General features: G+C 44.3%; 1 protein-coding gene across 1 annotated transcript in view; it reads left to right on the top strand.

The window, feature by feature from the left end:
• Positions 1 to 2547: 2547 nt before the first annotated feature.
• Positions 2548 to 19121, top strand: part of gabbr2 (gamma-aminobutyric acid (GABA) B receptor, 2) — a 473571-nt gene continuing 456997 nt past the window's right edge. Inside the window, exon 1 of the mRNA XM_007905328.2 lies at positions 2548 to 2874. Within this exon, the coding sequence (XP_007903519.1) occupies positions 2548 to 2874 (327 nt within the window). The remainder of the gene's footprint in view (positions 2875 to 19121) is intronic.

Genomic DNA, 19121 nt, shown 5'->3' with positions numbered 1-19121 from the left:
GGGTTAGCCCCTTTCACATCGGGAGAACGTCTCATCACGCTTCTTACTGTAAAGTGGGTGACAGTTTTACTTTTAGTTGTGTGTTTAACTTGATTAACTTTCTATTGGTGATGTGACCACCACATTAACAGGTAGAGTAGTGGTACCTGGATAGCAAGCTAACCAGTGCCTCACACTGGTAAACTACACAGCTTTTAGCTGGTTCAAATCCAACAGTATCTCAAGGTACAACTCTGATCCCTAATGCTTTGATTTCTTACCAGGCATCTATAATAATAATAATAATAATAATCCTTGCATTTGATATAGCGCTTTTCACGTCGGGAGGACGTCCCAAAGCGCTTCTCAGAACACACTGTAAAGTGAATTGACTGTATATTTGTGGGCGAAGTCTGTATATCTGTGTTCATCTAAGGCAGCAGAGCCAAGCCAGGTAGCTCTGCTGTACCCCCACCCACCCACCCACCCACTCAGGGAAAGATTGCACACACCAGACCTGTCGAAGGGAGACAGCTTTTTGTGTGAGTTCTTGGCAGTTGGGCGAGGTGGTTTCGCACGGATTCAGTGCAAACTCTCACCCATTCAAAGAAGGCACTTATAACGATTTTAACCTAAAAAATGCCAAAACTGGACAGTTTGCGCAAAGCGTGCGACCAGATAAGCTGAAAATGCACAGGTGTTCCAGCCTTCCCATCGAGTGAAATCTCCCAACAGGTCGAACCTGGTGATTATTTTTGAACAGGTACACACTCCGGTAAAATTGTGGTTCGTTCGCTTACAACGCGGAACCTCCTCCGAAGAGGCTCGTCCTGGTAACAATGCGGCTCCAGACTCGGTCCTCAGAAGGTTGCGGGGGATCTCAGCGAAACACTCCGAAATAAAACGCTGTTCGCAAATGAAACGGTTAGAGAGAGAGAAAAAAAAAGGTGGTGCGTACCCCCCCCGGGAGGTTGGGGGGTGGGGGGGGGTGGGGGGGTGGGGGGGGGGTTGTTGCAGACCAAACCCCGAGCAGCAGCGGCAGCGGAGCGCTGTGAGTGTGAGTGTGAGTGAGTGGTGCTGATCCCGGGGGAGAGGGGATGGAGGGAGAGGCGCAGGTGCTGATCCCGGGGGAGAGGGGATGGAGGGAGAGGGGAGGGGATGGAGGAGGGAGGGAGGGAGGGGGGTGGGGGAGATGCTGGGACTGACAGCTCAGGTCCACGCAAAGTGGTCAAAACTTATGCTCACAGCAGATGTGACCGACCTCCCTCTCCAGGTACACCAGTCGCCTGGAAAGCACTGCTGATCTGTGTCGGAGACACTATCTCTATATATATATATAGAGAGAGAGAGAGAGAGTGAGAGGCAACACAGCGGCCACTCGTGTTGGATGTGATCGTTTGTGGTCCTTTCGCTGCCGCTCTCCTCCTCCTCCGGAGTGTACCTGAGACCCGGTGTGTGTTCTCTGGCGGCTCTCCCCCCCCCCCACACCCCACACCCCCCACCCACCACCACCACCACCGCTCGGGCTTTACCTTCTTACACCCCCCGCAGGTTGAGTCCATTGCGGCTGAGGCTCTGAGTGTTTGATTTGCTCTCCCGTCTGCGAGTGAGTAACCTGTTAACTGCCGACACCACCGACCCGAGTTACAACAGCGTGTGCGGGTAGTACAGCACTGAACCCACAGCGGGGGGTGGGGTGGGGTGGGGTGGGGGTGGGGGTGGTGGTGGGGGAGAGAGAGAGAGAGAGAGAGACCGCTGCAGCCCTGCACAGCCTCTGCAGACGCTCTCCACTCTGACATGACTTGAGGAGGAGGGCTGCCTGACTGCCTGGAGATGAAGGAGGACGATGTGTCTCCGCTTGGCTCAGTCTCCGGGGGATCTGCTTTCTCGACCCTCTCTCCGCCTGTCTGACTGAGGGATCTGTGCGGGTTTGGCTCTGGGGGGACAGTTGGTTGTTGGTTGGTTGGTTGGTGGGGTTTTCCCTGTGATCCTCTCCCTCTTCCCTCCCCCGTTACCGTATGGGTTGGATGTGATGTGATGTGATGTGATGGGCGCTGAGGATGAAAGGAGAGGTTAAGTGCTGAGAAGCTTTGGCTGTTGACACCAGACCAACACAACACAGCACAGCACTGATCGGCGCTGCTCACCTTCAGGCTCCACCACCAGCCCGGGGCTCCCTCCTGTATATGAACCGCCTCCGAAACCCTTTAAAGACGAGACAAGGGGTGGATCTATATTTCTGCTCCAAAGGTATCGTTTGCGGCGCACATGCAACACAAATCTATACACACAGTGCATTTGCAAAGAGAGAAGACGCCAATCGCCATTTGAGAGGGATTTGCTACTTGGGACCTCAACGGACTGAGCTGGTTTGAGCTCTGCTCCTGGACCAGATTGGAGTTCCTGAAGACGTTTCATCCAAAGGAGAGAGAGAGAGTGAGAGAGAGAGAGAGAGAGATCGGGGTAGACAGTGGGCGAGAGAGAAAGAGAGAGAGACTGTGCCAATGCCAGGGCTCTGATCCCTGCCGCCCATCAATCGCTGGTGCTGCGGGTTTATTTATATGCAACATGAGGATGGATCCAGACACCAGGACCTACAGTTCGGGGCTATTTGCTGCGGTCTCCTGGCGCTCCGTGGCCCGCTTTGGCACGCTGCTGTTGCTGTGGGGCTGGGCAGGGGGTCCCGGCTCGGCTCTGACACTCAAGACCAGCGCCTCGAAGCTGGAAGCCGATTCCAAGCTGCCCATCATGGGGCTGATGCCCATCAACAAGACGCTGGCGGTGGAGAGCATAGCAGAGGGCATCCTACCCGCAGTCCAACTGGCCACAGAACATGTCCGCGACAAATTCCTACCCAACACCAGCAAACTGGTCCTGGAGTGGTACGAGACTGAGGTACATTTCACCCCCCCCCCCCTTTTATAGTATTGGTTTGGGGTAGAAATTGGTTGCAAATGGCATCTGTACCCTGCGATGTTGGTGAAACCACGTTGCATTGTGTGTGTGTGTGTGTGTGTGTCTACACTGTGGGTTACAGGGCTCCAGGTCTGTGTGTGTGTGTGTGTGTCTGTGTCTGTGATGTTTTGTACAGTAACGCAGATTGTGAATGAGTTAACCCTTCACCAGCCGGGGATTCGTGTTTGCAAACCGTGCAGTCATTTCGATTCCAAAACACAGGCTTGTGGAAATGCTGATTATTTATAATAATAATAATAATAATAATAATAAATGACAACCAATGTCTGGGATAGTAAACAGCGATGTGCGTGTGCAACGATTCACTGTATTTTCTGTGTAATGTAAGAGCAAACCCTAAAGTCATGTTATTTGCCAGTTTGCCACCCCGCTCGGCAACTGGTGGGTGAGACGCTATAAGTGCACGTTGTGGTCAGCAACTGGAGCAGAGCAAAAGCCAACAGAGAGACCTGAGCACAAACCCTCAGGTGTCTGCAAAAAAAAACAAACCCCAGCGAGCCACAAAGAGTTAAACCTGCAGACTCTCTCTCTCTCTCTCTCCCTCTCCAGGAGACGCGGGGTAAGAGAAGCACATTAACACGTTTCACGTGGGGGGGGGGGGGAAATATCCACCATCCGATCTTGCACAAGGGAGGGGATAAAATAATAAAGTGATCAGAAGGATGGGTTCGCTTCTCTTGCACCAGTTGCTTCCCCTTTAATTTCAACTGCCTTATCCTTCGCTTGTCTGGTTTCAATTGAAATTAAAAAAAAAACAAGGCTCTGTTTTTGGGGCCACGATGGATCTCGACATACTGTGTGTGTGTGTGTGTGTGTGTGTGTGTGGGGTGGTGGGGGGGGTAGGGATGTGTGAGCATTGCCTGCAGATGGCAGCAGGTTCCCAGGCAGCACTGTATGTGCATCAACCTGACTGAGACAGCAAAGCTTTGGCAGTGAAACAACACACCACACACGGTCGGTCGGTCCTGCCTTCGTTTTTTTGTTTGCAGCACAAATCCTGATGGCCTGTGTTTTGTTGTTGTTCTTGTTGTGGTTTTGTCTTTCATCAAAAGCGGCCGAGGACATGAGCTCGGCTCGATCTGCGGCTCCTCCTTCACGTCTCAATCGCATTGCATTGCATCGCATTGCATCGCATTTCCACATTTGCAAAGCAGGTGGTCGGTGCCACCCCCTCACCTCTGGGTTTATCATCGCCTCTCGGTCACTTTTTTGGGGCTTTGATCTGTGGGGCGAGGAGGTGCAGCAGTCAGTGTAAGATGTCAAAAGAGATTGAATGAAGCAGGCGATTTCACATCGGATTTGGGGGGTTAAATCGGTGATTAGAAACGATCCTAATCGCAGATCGTGACTGTGGCAATGTTTTTTTTTTGGGGGGGGGGGGGTGAGGGTGTGAGGGGGTAGGGTGGAAGAGGAGAATGTTTCAGGTTACTGACAGGTGGAGCAGATTTCCTGCATCCTCGGGCTTATCCGTTGAGACTTTCACGTTTGCTTCGTCAACAACGTTTTCGAACTGCAAACGAACCGGGTTTGAGTTGAGCAGCGACATCCCCGACATTGCCACAGCCTCGCTGGCGGTGTGTTTATTACCCGGGAAGGGTGGGAGCGACCAGGGACTTCAAACTGCACACGTCTCCGTTAAAATAACACGGCACTTCAGGTCGCGCAAACGAAATCGCTTCCAAAAACCAGTGGTCTCCGGCACCGACTGCCAATAATTCGGAATAATGCGACCGAAAGAAATGCAGAAACGTCAGGGGAAGGAAAACCCAAATCAGTGTGTGGAGTCTGGAGATGCTTCCAGCAGGGAATTGCACAGGTTTGCCCGAAAGAGGCTCCAGCTGGAGAATGGTAGATGAGCAGATATTTTGCAAAATAGACAGTGGATAGAAGAGGGGGAGGCAAGGAATGAGAAGGGGAGGTTGTCTATTACAGGAGGCCATTACCACTGCACAGATCTGCCTAAGATTTTCACTTATGTGCTGCTTGATACTGAAAATGAATCTTGCACAGTTAATTTATTCACTTGTGACACTTGAATAACACTTCAGGTATGGTGTTCTGTATTCATTGGCATATTAGTGTTGTTGGTTCGATACAGCAGTGTTAGATGCTGCTTTTATCTCTTTAATGTAACATGGTAACATACATATGGTTTTAAATATGCAGCAATTTTATTTAGTTGAGTGTAGCTCTGCCACAGCTACAGCATATACTGGTTTGATGTGGAGGCTGCGCAGAGCTGGAATTGAACCAGAACATGTTACACCTTTTGTATGGGGTGACTGTTTGCCAATAGCAAAAAGGAAACAGTAATACCTCAATAGTAATGGCATTTAAACCACTGCAACTGACAGGAGTTGCATCCTGTCTCGGTTAATAATAAGTTATTGTTAGTTTAAGGAAAATGCTATGTTCTAACTACCTCAAATTTTATACATTCTAACACAATTTAAAAAGTACAATTGCATCAGAACTTTATAATTTAATCAGCATAATAAAGGATTTATAGGTTTAGTGTTAAACAAAAGGAAGGTGTTTTAGATGGCTATTTGTGGGGCTTTGTTGTGTGCACGTTGGCTGCCACATTTGCCCACAAGGTACACAGTCACTCCACTTAATGAAACATAATTCATTTATACATTCTCCAATCCTAGAACCTCATTTGCCTGTGTAAATGGTATGTAATTAGCATCCTTCAGTACTGCAGGGCTTAATTTATGACCGTTTGCAGTGGAATTTCTCCATAAGGAAACCAGAAGTATGCGACAATGTGAATTATCTACTTTCAGAGGGGAGTTCCTGCAAGTCAGTGTAACGTGCGTTATAGGAATGAGACCCCATTTACCTTCCTTATTAAGGAATTCTGTTATAAATGGTCATATATTAGACTCCAATTTTGTAGAATGACCCACAGAACCATAGGACTTTACATCCCAAAATAAGGCTTTTTGCCCCTTCTGTGTCTGTGAAAGAGCAATCAATTCATTCTCATTTATGGTAATCTTCACGCTTCACAGGTAAATCACTTATGGAGTCGATTTATATGGGAACATTTGATTTCATAGCTTAATCACTGTTTCCCCGGTGGCAGAATAAATAATTGTTGTTTTGTAAAAATAGGACTTACATATTTTACCTAACAAAAACGTGGACCATTTGGTAGAGGCCAGGGAGGAATAGGACGTTGCAGCCTGTACTCTCACATTTGAAACCAGTTTGAATCTCGCCCAGCCTAATGAGGAAGATAAACAAAAGGCAAAGTACTGCAGATGCTGGAAATCTGGTATAAACACAGAAGTCATTGGGAACATGCAGCATGTCAGGCAGCATCCATGGAGAGAGGAAAATGCATTAATATTTCAGGTCTATAACCTTATCGTTAGGTGTTTATACCTAATAAGGAAGATGTTTCCTCTCTCTCTGGACTAACTATAAAGGCTTTAAGTTCAACAAGTTTAGGTGGTCTCAGTCCATTATGCACAAACATTCATGAATTTCTCCTGGATGGCTCATCAGTCGGACTTAGAGGGGCAGACCAGTCACTGGGACAGGGATTCCCTCCACTCAGCTCCTGTTAACCCTGCAAACCAAAGCCCTAATGGATAGGCTGGACCTGTTGGATAAGGATTGGGAAGCTTACCAGACAGTGCCCTCAATAACAATTAGGTAAGCAGAATGCATTCATCAACAAAATACATAGTTGTAACACTTTACAGTATATCTTGTGAAGCTTTTTGAGATGTTCTCCTGACCTGAAAGGCAGTATATTAAATATTAGGATTATTTGTTTTGATATAGTGCCTTTCACGATAGAAAATTGTCTCAAAGCGCTTTGCAGGATTTTACTGTAAAATGCAGTACCTGTGTATTTGTAGGTGAACATTAGTCATTTTGTGTAAGTATGGCTCCCAAATAGCCATGAAGTGATTGATTGATTTTATCTGGGGATTGTTGGCTAGAACACTGGGATAAATTCTCTTCCTTTTTCAAATAGTGCCATGGGATCTTTAATGTGAGCAGGCAGACCTTAGTTCAATGTCTCATTCGAAGAACTTGCGCAGAAGAAAAAAGTGCCCCAGGCTCTGCAAGCCCATCACCCACATCCTCACTGACTACAATGGCTCCCCATTCCCCAGTGCATCAAGTTCAAGATCCTTATCTGAACCTTTAAATACCTCTGTCGTCTTGCCCACTCTACTTACGTGGCCTTTTAAAACCCTACCAACCTGCCTGTCCTCTCCGCTCGGCAGGCACTGGCCTGCTTCACATCCCGCGCCACACCTGCCCCACTGTCGGTGGTTGGGCTTCCAGTCTATCTGCCCCCGCTCTCTGGAACTCCATCCTGGAGTGCATTCGACTCGCCGTTTCCCTCGCCTCTCTCAAGACCTTCCCCTTTGACCATGGTTTTGGCCATCTTTCTTCCACAGTCCCCCACCTTTGCTCCCCACATTCTCAGCCACTACATCCAGTTTGGATACAATCCGTAATGAAAGATTGAATAAATGGGATATTAAAAAAACACCAATGATAATAATCACTTTTGCATTTGATAGAGTAATATATAATAGCATAATTAATATTATGTTGGAAAGTCTTGAAGCACTTCACAGATGATCACAAGTTGCACTTTTAGAACACCTCTCACCAACCATAACCTCTCAAAGTGCTTCACATTGGATCATAAAGCAAATAGGAAAAGCATCTCTGGTTCCTGCAGAACACCAGTCAGGTGTTAGTTTTTAATGTTATTACAGAACTTTATTGGACTGTTTGAGAGTTGGGTTGAAAGCTTTCAATTGACCACAAAGAAGTGAACTCAGTTTAATCTGCATCACAAGCGAGAGACCTGGGTTTGATTCCTGGCAGGCAAAACGTTAGGCAAGTTTCCTTACTCTACACCCTCTGTTTACCCAGCAGGAATTAAGAACCCGGTTGTTAGTCGATTGGTGGATTGCTTTTTCGGGGGTAATAATCCCTTTTAAAAAAAATTAATTAAAAATAATAATTTGGTCACTCAATCCACAACTGTTTGTGAGACACTGCTGTGTGCAATTGGCTGTTGTTGTCCAACTTAGCCTGCTGCAATTGTATAGAGTGCAATAACCCATCCACCGATGGAGAAGATTGTACCCTAACCATCTAAACACAGTATATATTCAACATAGAATCCAGAACTCTTTAAATTTCTTTAAGTTTCTTTAGGGAAGGTTTGCTCCACTCTGCTTTGGCACTACAACACACACCCATGCTTAAATTTATAATTCAGCAACAAATGTATTCTCTTTTTAACATGGTCTTGAATAAAATATTTAGTCAATTTACATTTTACTTTAAAAAAATCCAGTGATTTAGCTTATAGAAATATGGGCTAAAGTTAGTTTTGAATGAGTTAGTCTTTCATTGTCACATCGCTGCCCACACACTCTGGAACTCCATCCCTTCGCCTCGCTTCCTCCCTTGCCTCCTTCAAGGCCGGTCTCAAGACCCTTCTCTTCGACCGCGTCTTTGGACTCCCTCCCACCTCTCTGCCTTCCCTCACCCCTACACCACCCTTCCCCCATGCTCGGGCCCCGACACCTGACTGTTCAGCGCTTTGGGACGTCCTCCCGACGTGAAAGGCGCTCAATAAATGTAACTTTGTTGTTGTTGTTGCAAGAGAGAGACCTGGATTCGATTCCCAGCATGGCGATACCTTGGGCAAGTTTCCTTACGCTACACAGCTGATAATAATCCCTCAAGAGAAAAAAAAAATTTGGTCACTCAATCAACGACTGTTTGTGGGACACTGCTGTATGCAAATTGGCTGCCGCATTTCGCCCACAAAATAGTCAATTCACTTTACAGTATATTCTGTGAAGTTCTTTGAGATATCTTGAAGAGGTGATAAAGCGCTATATCAAATGCAAGGATTATTATTATTACCTTGGTTTTAATTCACCAGTGGGTGTGATTTACACTATTCCTGAAACTACCTCCTTTAGCATGATTTAAGCTGGCTCTACTTCGATTCATTCCACGATGGTAAATTGTCGGCAATATTGTAGCGATTCACTGCCAAATATGCAGTATTAATGCAGCATTACTCTCATACATTTTAAAAGCAGTATTGGATTAGATTGGGGATAAAGTGCCCTGGCAAAAGAAAGGGAGAAAATAGATACTGACAAAAGGAAGAGAGATATATGCTGGTAACTTGTAATGTACCTACAAAAATATTATGAGATGTTAAAAGAGATCGAGTGTTTGTGTTTGAACTGCCTTCAAAAACAAATCCACCTCTTAGTTCCAGTTTCACTTGAGCATAGCTTAAATAAGAAATAAGTACTGACAGTAAAGATTAGAAAGTGCCAGTTCATAGAGCACATATGAATACCAATGAAGTTTTAAAGTAGGACACAAAATACAAATTCAATCTGGGGCAGCAGCTGGTTTAATACCTATCCTTTAGTGTTCCGCACTTTTAGAAGAAGGTGCAAACATCAAATCTTTTTTTTGCAGTTGAAACTGAAAATTAGAAATAACAGTTCTCCAATGTAAAAATATAGTTTTATATTTGTTAGAATATTCAGTTCTGTTATATTTGGAGTCCTGTAGCCTCACTGCCAACCTTAAATCACCTCATAATGCACCACTTTGAATGTTTCTGCTTCCTGCAGTATTCATCCTAATGGCCTTTTGGAATGAGGTTGCCAACTTGTACTGAATTAGGTGCAACTCTGTGTTGCACACTTACTAGGAACTGCAGCTCAATTTAATTATGTAGGACCCTTACAGCAAGTAAGGATGGGAGATTGTCATCAAACTGAAGTGTATTAATCCAGCTTCAGAGATGAATGGGCAGTATGCTAACCCACGGAATCACTCAGCTTCCTGCTCCTCACTGCAATGTATTTGCAAATCAGAGGCGTTGGAGATTTAAATAACGGAGCTAAAGTAAAGCAAATAAATGATATACCGTATTGCCTGACATGTAATACAATAGGCAGCACAATCCTTTCTGTACCCATGAGTGAACGAAAATAATACATACAAGGCATTTATTGTATCACAAGATTGGTCTGGATGAAGAAGGCCCAACTGATCTCATCCCTACAGAACATCCACCCTATCATCCCCCATTACTGCATCAAGCTGTTTTCTAAATGAGTTCAATTACCTGGCTTCTACCACGTTTCCTGGCAATCTGTTTCAGTCTGTTAAATTACTCTATGCATAAATAAATATTTCCTGGTATCTGTCCTAAATTTGCCCTTTATAATAATAATAATAATCCTTATATTTGATATAGCACTATCCCCTAGTGCCTTCGCCTTGTATGTGCAGTCTGACCAGAACACTCTACAGTCTGATAGTGACATCTGGGTATCTAAACTCAACTCATTTTGCAATACATACATTCAGATGAAAAGGTAGATTCATCTAATGCTGTTAACTGTGAACTGAAGCCAGCAATAAAATAACAACTTCTTAATATCTCACGTATTTCAGTTACTATTTGCAATATATTGGGGATTACATTTGTAGAGAATAGTAACAAGAAAATAACTCCTATTTGCAAATAGTGGCTGCTTCTGGTAGTCATAAGTCACTCGATCCAACCTCTGGGAATCGTGCTGTGGCACGATCTACTTCTGGAACGGATTTCTCACGAGTTGTCATGATGCACTTCTAGTTATATTTTTGAGATGCTGTTTACCACTTGGTACTGTTATTAATGACTCCCTGTTGTGAACCACCATAATTTAAGGCTCCAATTTTCACTTAGACTTATCTTGTAAGACCATTTTATCTTACACTTACACATGTCCACGGACGACACCCAACTCTATTTATCCATCTCTCTGCGACCCCCAGTCCTCTGATATTCTGTCAGTCTGCCTGTCAGATCTCAGGGGCTGGATGAGCGCAAACTTCCTTCAGCTGAACGTTGACAAGACGGAAGCCATACTCTTTGGCTCTCATCAACATCTAAAATCTCACGGTTCTCACCTCCTCCACCTACCCGACCTCCCCCTAAAACTCTCAGAACCCGTATGCAACCTAGGCATCAGGTTCGACCCCCAACTATCCTTCCTTCCCCACATCCGGTCCCTCACCAGCACCGCTTTCTTCCCCCTCTGACGCATCGCTCGTCTCCACCAATACCTCTCTCTGAAAGCTGTTGAAACCCTGTTCCATGCCTTTGTCACCTCTCGGCTGGACTACTCCAATGCCCTCCTCGCCGGTCTCCCCTCCACTACCATCCATAAAATCCAGATTATACAATACTCTGTCGCCTGCATTCTCACCCGCATGAAACTCCGCTCCCCGAATAGCCTAGTTCTTGCCAGACTGCACTGGCTGCCTGTCCCAGAGGGGATTGACTTCAAGATCCTCATTCTTGTCTTCAAATCCCTCCACTCCTCTGCCCCTCCCTACCTCTCTGACCTCCTCTCTTCTCAAAACAGTACCTGTTACCTTCGTTCCACCGGGGCTGGCTTCCTCCTCATCCTCCGAGTCCTCCACTCTAACCATTGGCAGCCGTGCCTTCAGCCACTATGCCCCGAGGCTCTGGAACTCCCTTCCTCACTCCCTTCGCCTCGCTCTCTCTCTTCCTATTTTCAGGTCTCGGCTGAAGACCTTTCTTTTCGACTGCGTTTTTGGTCACCTGCCTCCTCCTCCCCCTGGCTCGGCCCTGGGATCCGTTATTATGAAGAGCTCTGAGACGCCGTCCGGTGTGGAGGGCGCTATATAAATCCAAGTTGTTGTTGTTGTTGTTGTAAAGTTTAAGATTGCGCAGGAGTGTGAGAAATTCTTAAATTCAATCTGAATTTGGAAATTGGTTTTCTTCAGCTCTTAAAGACAAACTGACGTCCAAATTAAGATGGAAATTAAGAATTTTCAACAATTCTTATAAGCTAAGACTAGGTGGAATTTCATGACTTTAGAGCTATAATCTTGTCCGTATTTTTCCTTCAGGATCATTGACTTAAAATAAAGCTTGTTCAGAATTGTAGAAAATTCTTAATCTATGTTGTAATTTGGAAATCAGTTTCACTTCAAATGTAAGAATTATTATTTTTTATCTGTGTCCCTTGGCGGTTGGTGTCATGGCAGGCAATGCCATTGATGCTTGATGGCATGAACACAGGGGGATTAATGACTTGCAAATGCTAATAAATAACACAGGCATTATACGTTGGGCTCTTTTGTTCCACGAATGGGAATAGTAATTGGAGTTTAGCATAGTTGTTTTATAGTGTTTTGCATATAATTTTACCTGTTTTTTAAACAGAGGCACATAATTAAGTGATTGACAACTGAGTGCATTTGCCCATATATAATATTTCCTAACTACTTGTCGTCTTAATACGAAAAGTTCCATAGCAAACAGTATCCGCTACAGCATAAACTCATACTTGGCTGGTGACGGTCTGACTCAGTTAGCCTGACATTCATTCTCATTAGGTGTCAACTTTGCTCAGTTGGTACCATTCTCCCTCTGAGCTGGCAAGTTTGAAGATGAGTCTCCCGGACAATTCTGCGAGCCACGTAGGAGAACGATCATAGGGATTTCTCAAAATGAATATTGAATGTTAAATTAGATTTGTCCTGTTATCAGTTTCTCAACTACAAATCCTGCCTGCGTTTGAAATGTCAAGGCAACACACACTTGCTTCTGTCAACCATCTTATTGGTCTTCTGGTGCTGTGACTTACATTATCTAACTACCGTAAAGTCAGTGCTGTCTCACTTTCCCTCACAGTAGCGGCCAAACATAACCCTGGCTCATGAGCAATCACAACATTTTGCACTTTCAAAAGGCATAACCATTTTTTTAAATGGATGATTTTTGCATCGCTCCACAGTGATTTTTTTTCGACGTGACTCAGACCTTAACTTAATTACATCAACTGATGAAATCTCCTTGAATATGCCCTAGCAGAATTAGCAACCCTAACTGGGGGTGCGCTGCATTGTTGGAGGTGCCATCTTTTGGATGAGATGTTAAACTTGTCTGCCTCTTCCGGTGGACGGTAAAGATCCCTCTTTTCCCCGGTGAACACAGGTGGACATTAAAATGCCATGAGGTTTCTTATGAAGCAGCTGAACTAAGGTTACCAGCACAATACACTGCTACTCCTGCTCGCCCAGATATTAAAAATAATAATCCTTGCACTTGATATAGTGCTGTATCATGTCATCAAGGCGGCTCAAAGCACTTCACAGGATATACAGTAAAGTGGCTTGACTTTATTTAGGGACTTTATTTATTCAGGAAAGAGTTGGGAAGAACTCTGACCCCAGTGGTACATTCTCATTAGATAGTCAGTAGGCTTGTAAATCATTACCAAAGTTTTGGTGTTCTGTCTCTCCTTGGCTCAGGTATTGATCAGCAAGTCCATCAGTGGGAGTCAGCTCTCCTTTTCCCACCTGTCAGCTATCAGCTAGACCAAAAAAACACTCCACTTACTAGTCCTTTAGTGTTCCTCCTAATGGAGGAAAGTTACAAATTGATCTTAAGACAACTGAACCTTAATGGTCCTGGCTTTGCCTGGTTCAATTCTTACCTTTCATACGGTCTCCATTTTGTCTCGACGAATGGCTTCTTCTCCAGCCCATGTGCAGCATTTCTCAGGGCTCTGTCCTTGGTTCTCTCTTCAATATCTGTATGCTGCCACTTTATGACATAATCTGCAGACATGGGGTCAACTTCCATATGTATATGGATGACACCCAACTCTACCTCTCTGCCTCCACACTTGACGCAAGGACCACTGCTATCCTGACAGAAGGTCTGTCGGGTATCAAGTCCTGGATGAGAGCTAACTTTCTCCAGTTGAACATCAACAAGACCGAGACTCTCCTGAATGGCTCCCGTCAGAGCCTCCACACCTCAGGCACTGGCAGCATCACCATCCATGGTTGCACGCTCCACCTCACTAAGCCAGTCCAGAACCTTGACGCCTTGTTTGACTCTCAACTGTCCTTTCTATCCCACATCTGTGCCATGACCCACTCTGCCATCCCTCACCTCCGCATTGCCACCCGGCTCTCCCACTGCCTCTCCCCTCAGGCCGCCGAAACCTTATAAACGCATTCATCACATCTGGGCTCGACTAGAGCAACTCCCTGCTTATCAGTCTTCCCAACTCTTTCCTCCACAAACTCCAGATCATAGTGAACTCTGCAGCTTGTATCCTCCCCTGCACCATGCTCTGTGACCCTCTCTCCCCCACCTTCGCCCGGCTCCATTGGCTTCCCATTCCTCCAGTGGATAGAATTCAAAATCCTCATCCTGCCTTCAAAACTCTCCAAATCCCTGACTGTCCAGTGCCTTGGGATGCCTTCCCGACATGAAAGGCACTATATAAATGGAATTTGTTGTTGTTGATAAATGTGGATGTGGGGGTAGCTCTCACTCGGTGGATTCCAGATTCCAAAACAGCTCTGAAGTGGTAATGTGAGTAACATATCTCATCATATGGTGTGTGAGTGAATTCATATCATCTTCCAGTCTGTAAACTGGAAACATAATATAATCTATTGCACGGTGATTTTACCTGCCGGAGGTTTAGATCTTGAGCAGTGGTTGCTCAACACTTCTCAGAATGAGGAAGATCATCAAAACCTGAATAAAAATTGTGTCTAAATCACAATTCCAGTGAGTAGCTACAGTCCCAAACATCAGATTTCCTCAGTGTTTAGGTCAACTTCTGTCGCCATTTGGTGGCAGGATTATACTAGGGCACAATGTGAATAGCCACAATCCCAAGCATCAGATTGTTAAATAGTCAAGAGATCTAAATCCAATGCTGTGTATCAGACTTGTTTGATGCTAACTGCTTTATCCAGCTAATTCATGCAAGGGGCTTTGACACTTCCTGTTTTCTGAGAGCTAAGGCAGGGGCTTGAATACAGCGAAATGTAAAGTGGGACAGCGGAGGAAATTAACTGACCGAAACCGAAGAATTAGATGCCAGGCTTTATCTGCTGTCTGCACTGAGAGCTTTAGTGCTGTTTGTAATAGTGTTTTGCACCTCAGAAATAGCAGCTTGCACTTTATAGCACCTTATCACGTTTAAATATGTCAAAGCACTTTATAGTAACTACTGGCAAGTGCAGTGACTATTTCTGTGGTAACCCTTTTGCGCACGTGAAGGTTCCACAAACATCAACTGAATGATCAATTTTATATATAGAATTTATTAGCCACAATAACAGGAGAAACTTCCTTCTCATTTGAATTGTGCTGTGGAATCCTTAATCTCCATTTAAAGTAGAGGCAGACTTGACCTCAGTGTAATGTCTCACCTGAAGGAAGCAGTCCTGACAATCCAGCACTGTACTGGAGTGTCAGACTAGACTGCCAGCCTAGACTATGAGCTCAAGATATTTGGAGCTTAAACCTGCAACATTCTGACTGAGAGGCAAGAGTGCAACCAGCTGAGCCAGGTAACATCACACTTTGGCATTCATCTATTCTTGATGGGAGTTTACATTAACTGGCAGATTGAAGGACTTCATGAAGGGAGTGATGATAACAATAATAATCATAATAATAATAATAATAATAATCCTTGCCTTTGATATAGCGCTTTTCACGTCTTCTAGACGTCCCAAAGCGCTTCACAGATTATACTGTAAAGTGAATTGACTGCATATTTGTGGGCGAACGCCGCAGCCAATTGCGCACAGCAAGTTGTTGGTAAGGTTTAAAATAACATGCTGCCAGTGAAAATCAATTGTGAGAAACTTGATGCAACAATTCCTCGAAGCTTCAAATATTATGGAATTTCAATGAAGCTATCAAATTCCATTTTGTGCACTTGTGCTTAACAGAGTTTATCTGTAATGGTGTTATAGGAACTGCCAAGTTAGTGCATTTTGCAATTTGCCAAGAAATTCAGGTGCAGATGGAATGGACATAAGAAATAAATGATCTATGTTCCATTTTTAAGATACACGGATTTTATTCCTGTCATTTTCTGTCATTTATTACTGCAATTATTCCTGTAATTTTAATCTAATTACTTTTACCTTTATTGCAGGTGCCCTCGCACCCAGTGATCTTTTGTGAGTAATTATAATCCTTGCATTTGATATAACGCCTTATCACATTGTTGCGACAATACAGTACAAAATTATATTTATATAGCGCCTTTCATGTCAGGAGGACTTCAAAGATGCTGGACAGTCAGGGATTAAGACCCGAGGGTGGCCAAAGGCTCGGTTGAAGAGGAGGGTTTTGAGGCACGCCTTGAAGGAGCAAGGGAGGGAGCGAGGCGAAGGGAATGTGAGGTGGAGTTCTGTAGAATGGGGGCAGAAAGGCTGAAGGCCCAACTGCCACTAGTGGGGAAGGCTGGGCAGGGATGTAGAGCAGGCTAGAGCCTGCTGAGTGGAGGGAACTGACAGGTTGATATAGGGTCAGCAGGTCTCAGAGGTAGGGAGGGGCAAGGCCATGGAGGCCCTTGAAGGTGAGGACAAGGATTTGAACTCTATCCTCTGAGGGATGGGGAGCCAGTGGAGCCTGGCGGGGGTGATGGGATCATGGAGCCTGGTGCGGGAGAGGACATGAGCTGCAGAGTTCTGTATGATCTGCAGCTTGTGGAGGGAAGAATTGAAAAGGCTGGCAAGCAGGGAGTTGGCATAGTCGAACCGAGATGTGATGAATGCGGGATGAGGGTTTCTGCGGCCTGAGGGGTGAGGCAGTGGAGGAGCTGGGTGATGTTGCGGAGGTAATAATAATAATAATAATAATAATAATCCTTGCATTTGATATAGCGCTTTTCACGTCGGGAGGACGTCCCAAAGCGCTTCACAGAACACACTGTAAAGTGAATTGACTGTATATTTGTGGGCGAACGCGGCAGCCAATTGCGCACAGCAATGTCCCACAAACAGTCGTAGATTGAAAATGACCAATTTATTATTGTTTTTGGTTTCTGAGGTAGAGGGAAGGCAGAGTGGGTCATGGCACGGATGTTGGGTAGAGACGTCTCAAAGTGCAGAGAAGTTTTAACTTTCATTGTGAAGTTGTGAGTTGGGTGTATGGAGTGAAAAGATTGTTGATTTCCCCAGAATCCCCTTAGATTGACCTGCTAATCTCATCTTGGTATGACAAGCCTAACAGCTGTACATGCTATCAGATAGGCACATGCTATTGTGGGAGAGAAATTCTGGATACATAATGGGACTAATTTGTGACATTTGCAAAGGATTCTACATTGTAAAACCTCTTGTGAATCTTGCAACATAGTTCCCCCAATGAAGTATTACAGCTCTAGCGATTCAGCTAATGGGTATGAGTAACGTGGCTGAGATGGGAAATGTGGCTCTTTACTTAGGTGCTTCAATTTCCATTCACTGAACAGAAATTTTCACTTGGCATATATTCACCTAAAGCCTCAGTGCCTCATTGTTGTTGTACAATGACATTTCAGCACTCCTTTTAGCATGCTAAGTTCACCACTGTGCAAATAAATAAGAAGAAATTTACTTTAAAAATACTGCAAGAGAGCAGCAGTACTTTGCTTGGATTTGTTCACTTTGCCTCCCATCAGCTGAAGGTCTGATTCCACCACTCAGGTCTTTGCTTCTGGTGACTACAAAGCTTTGCATTCTGTGCAGCATTCACGTTCAATTTGTTATTTCCTAAGAATCCTCATCCCCTCTGTCAGTACAATATGATTACCTTGTTAGAGCAAAGACAAGAAGTTTCCTTATGCCATCACAGAATGTATAATTCTCCCCACCAGCACCAACACAATGTAACTAAGTAGAAGTTGCCACTGACACACATTAACCAAATGCAATAAACTATCTTCGGAAGACATATTGTGGGAAAAATTATGGAACTTCTAATTTACACCGGTGATAATTAAAAAACATGGCTAGCCTGTGAAAGAGACTATGATAAAATAATTAAATAAATTAAATAAATACAATATATATAATATACATAATAATATAAATAAAATATGTTTAAGTAAGAGAGAATGTGACTAACCTGTAGAAGAAACCATTGTACAGAAAATGGAGGGTTTGGAATGCTGTTTAGTCCTAGACCTGTCTCATTGAGAGGTTTTAAGAACACGCTTTTAACAATATATTCTGTCTCATTCCTTAAATATGTCCAATTAAGGAACAGCTAATGTATTTAGGGATATCACAATGTTCATGTTTCTTACCCCTCCCCTTTTCCTTCATTCCCCTTCTCTTTGTTTCTTGAAATGTTCTTGTATTTCCCTGTATATTTAAATGCAAATGTGTCTGTTCAGTATTCCTCCTTCATCAAAATTCACCACAGCAAATTCAGGTTAATTGCTTTCTCATTCTCATTCTTGTTTGCGGGATGTTGCTGACAGAGATTGACTGCTGGGTTTACCCATGTAACACTTTTCGCTCCACTTCAATTATTCTTTTTGTCAAAGGCTTCAAGACATTTCAACGTGATAAGCCCCTATGTGAAATACAAGAATTAGTTATTATTTATTCATTCCAGATCATCATTTTCTTTTCATTAAATGAAAGTTGGTAGCACTCTCACCTCTGAGTCAGAAGATTGTGGGTTCAGACCCCAAATCGGGATGTGAATTCACATGGTCTAAACCAGGGTCATTCAAATGATGGCCCTAGGGCCACATCTGACCTGGGGGATGATTTTATCCAGCCCACAAACCATTTCCAGCATCTTCTCTGGCGGAGAAATACAATAAATCACTTGCAAGAGACAAGGTGGTCCAAGCTTTTGGCTGCTGAGGGCTGGATTTGAGAAATATTCGCTGGCCACGGACTCCTGGACTCTGCGATCCAATAATACTGTTCAAAAAGAGAAAGGAGATTCTCCTGGTGTCCTGGCCAACAATTCCCCAGATAACATTGGTCATTCACTTCGTGACTATTTAGTGGGATTTTGTTGTGCCAAATTAGATGCTACAAGTACAGTCCCTTATACTCTGCAGTTAAATCACGGACTTTGAGACCTGTCAACATGTTGACAAGGTACTGTATCAAATGTAAAGATCATTATAAATTGGATGGATGGACAAGATCATCTCTTGGTTATCTCCTGCCTGAAGCTATTACTGTCTAACTATTTGTAGCTAGTTTTATTTCACTGTGCTCTCGTACAAAGAGATGTTGCATAATTGGTGCCCACACACAGCTGTGAGAAAATGTGGCTA

The sequence above is a fragment of the Callorhinchus milii genome, unplaced genomic scaffold, assembly GCF_018977255.1.
Source record: "Callorhinchus milii isolate IMCB2004 unplaced genomic scaffold, IMCB_Cmil_1.0 Scaffold2, whole genome shotgun sequence".
NCBI lineage: Eukaryota > Metazoa > Chordata > Chondrichthyes > Chimaeriformes > Callorhinchidae > Callorhinchus > Callorhinchus milii.
The sequence above is the reverse complement of the archived record's forward strand: the minus strand, read 5'-3'. Positions and strand labels throughout refer to the sequence as shown.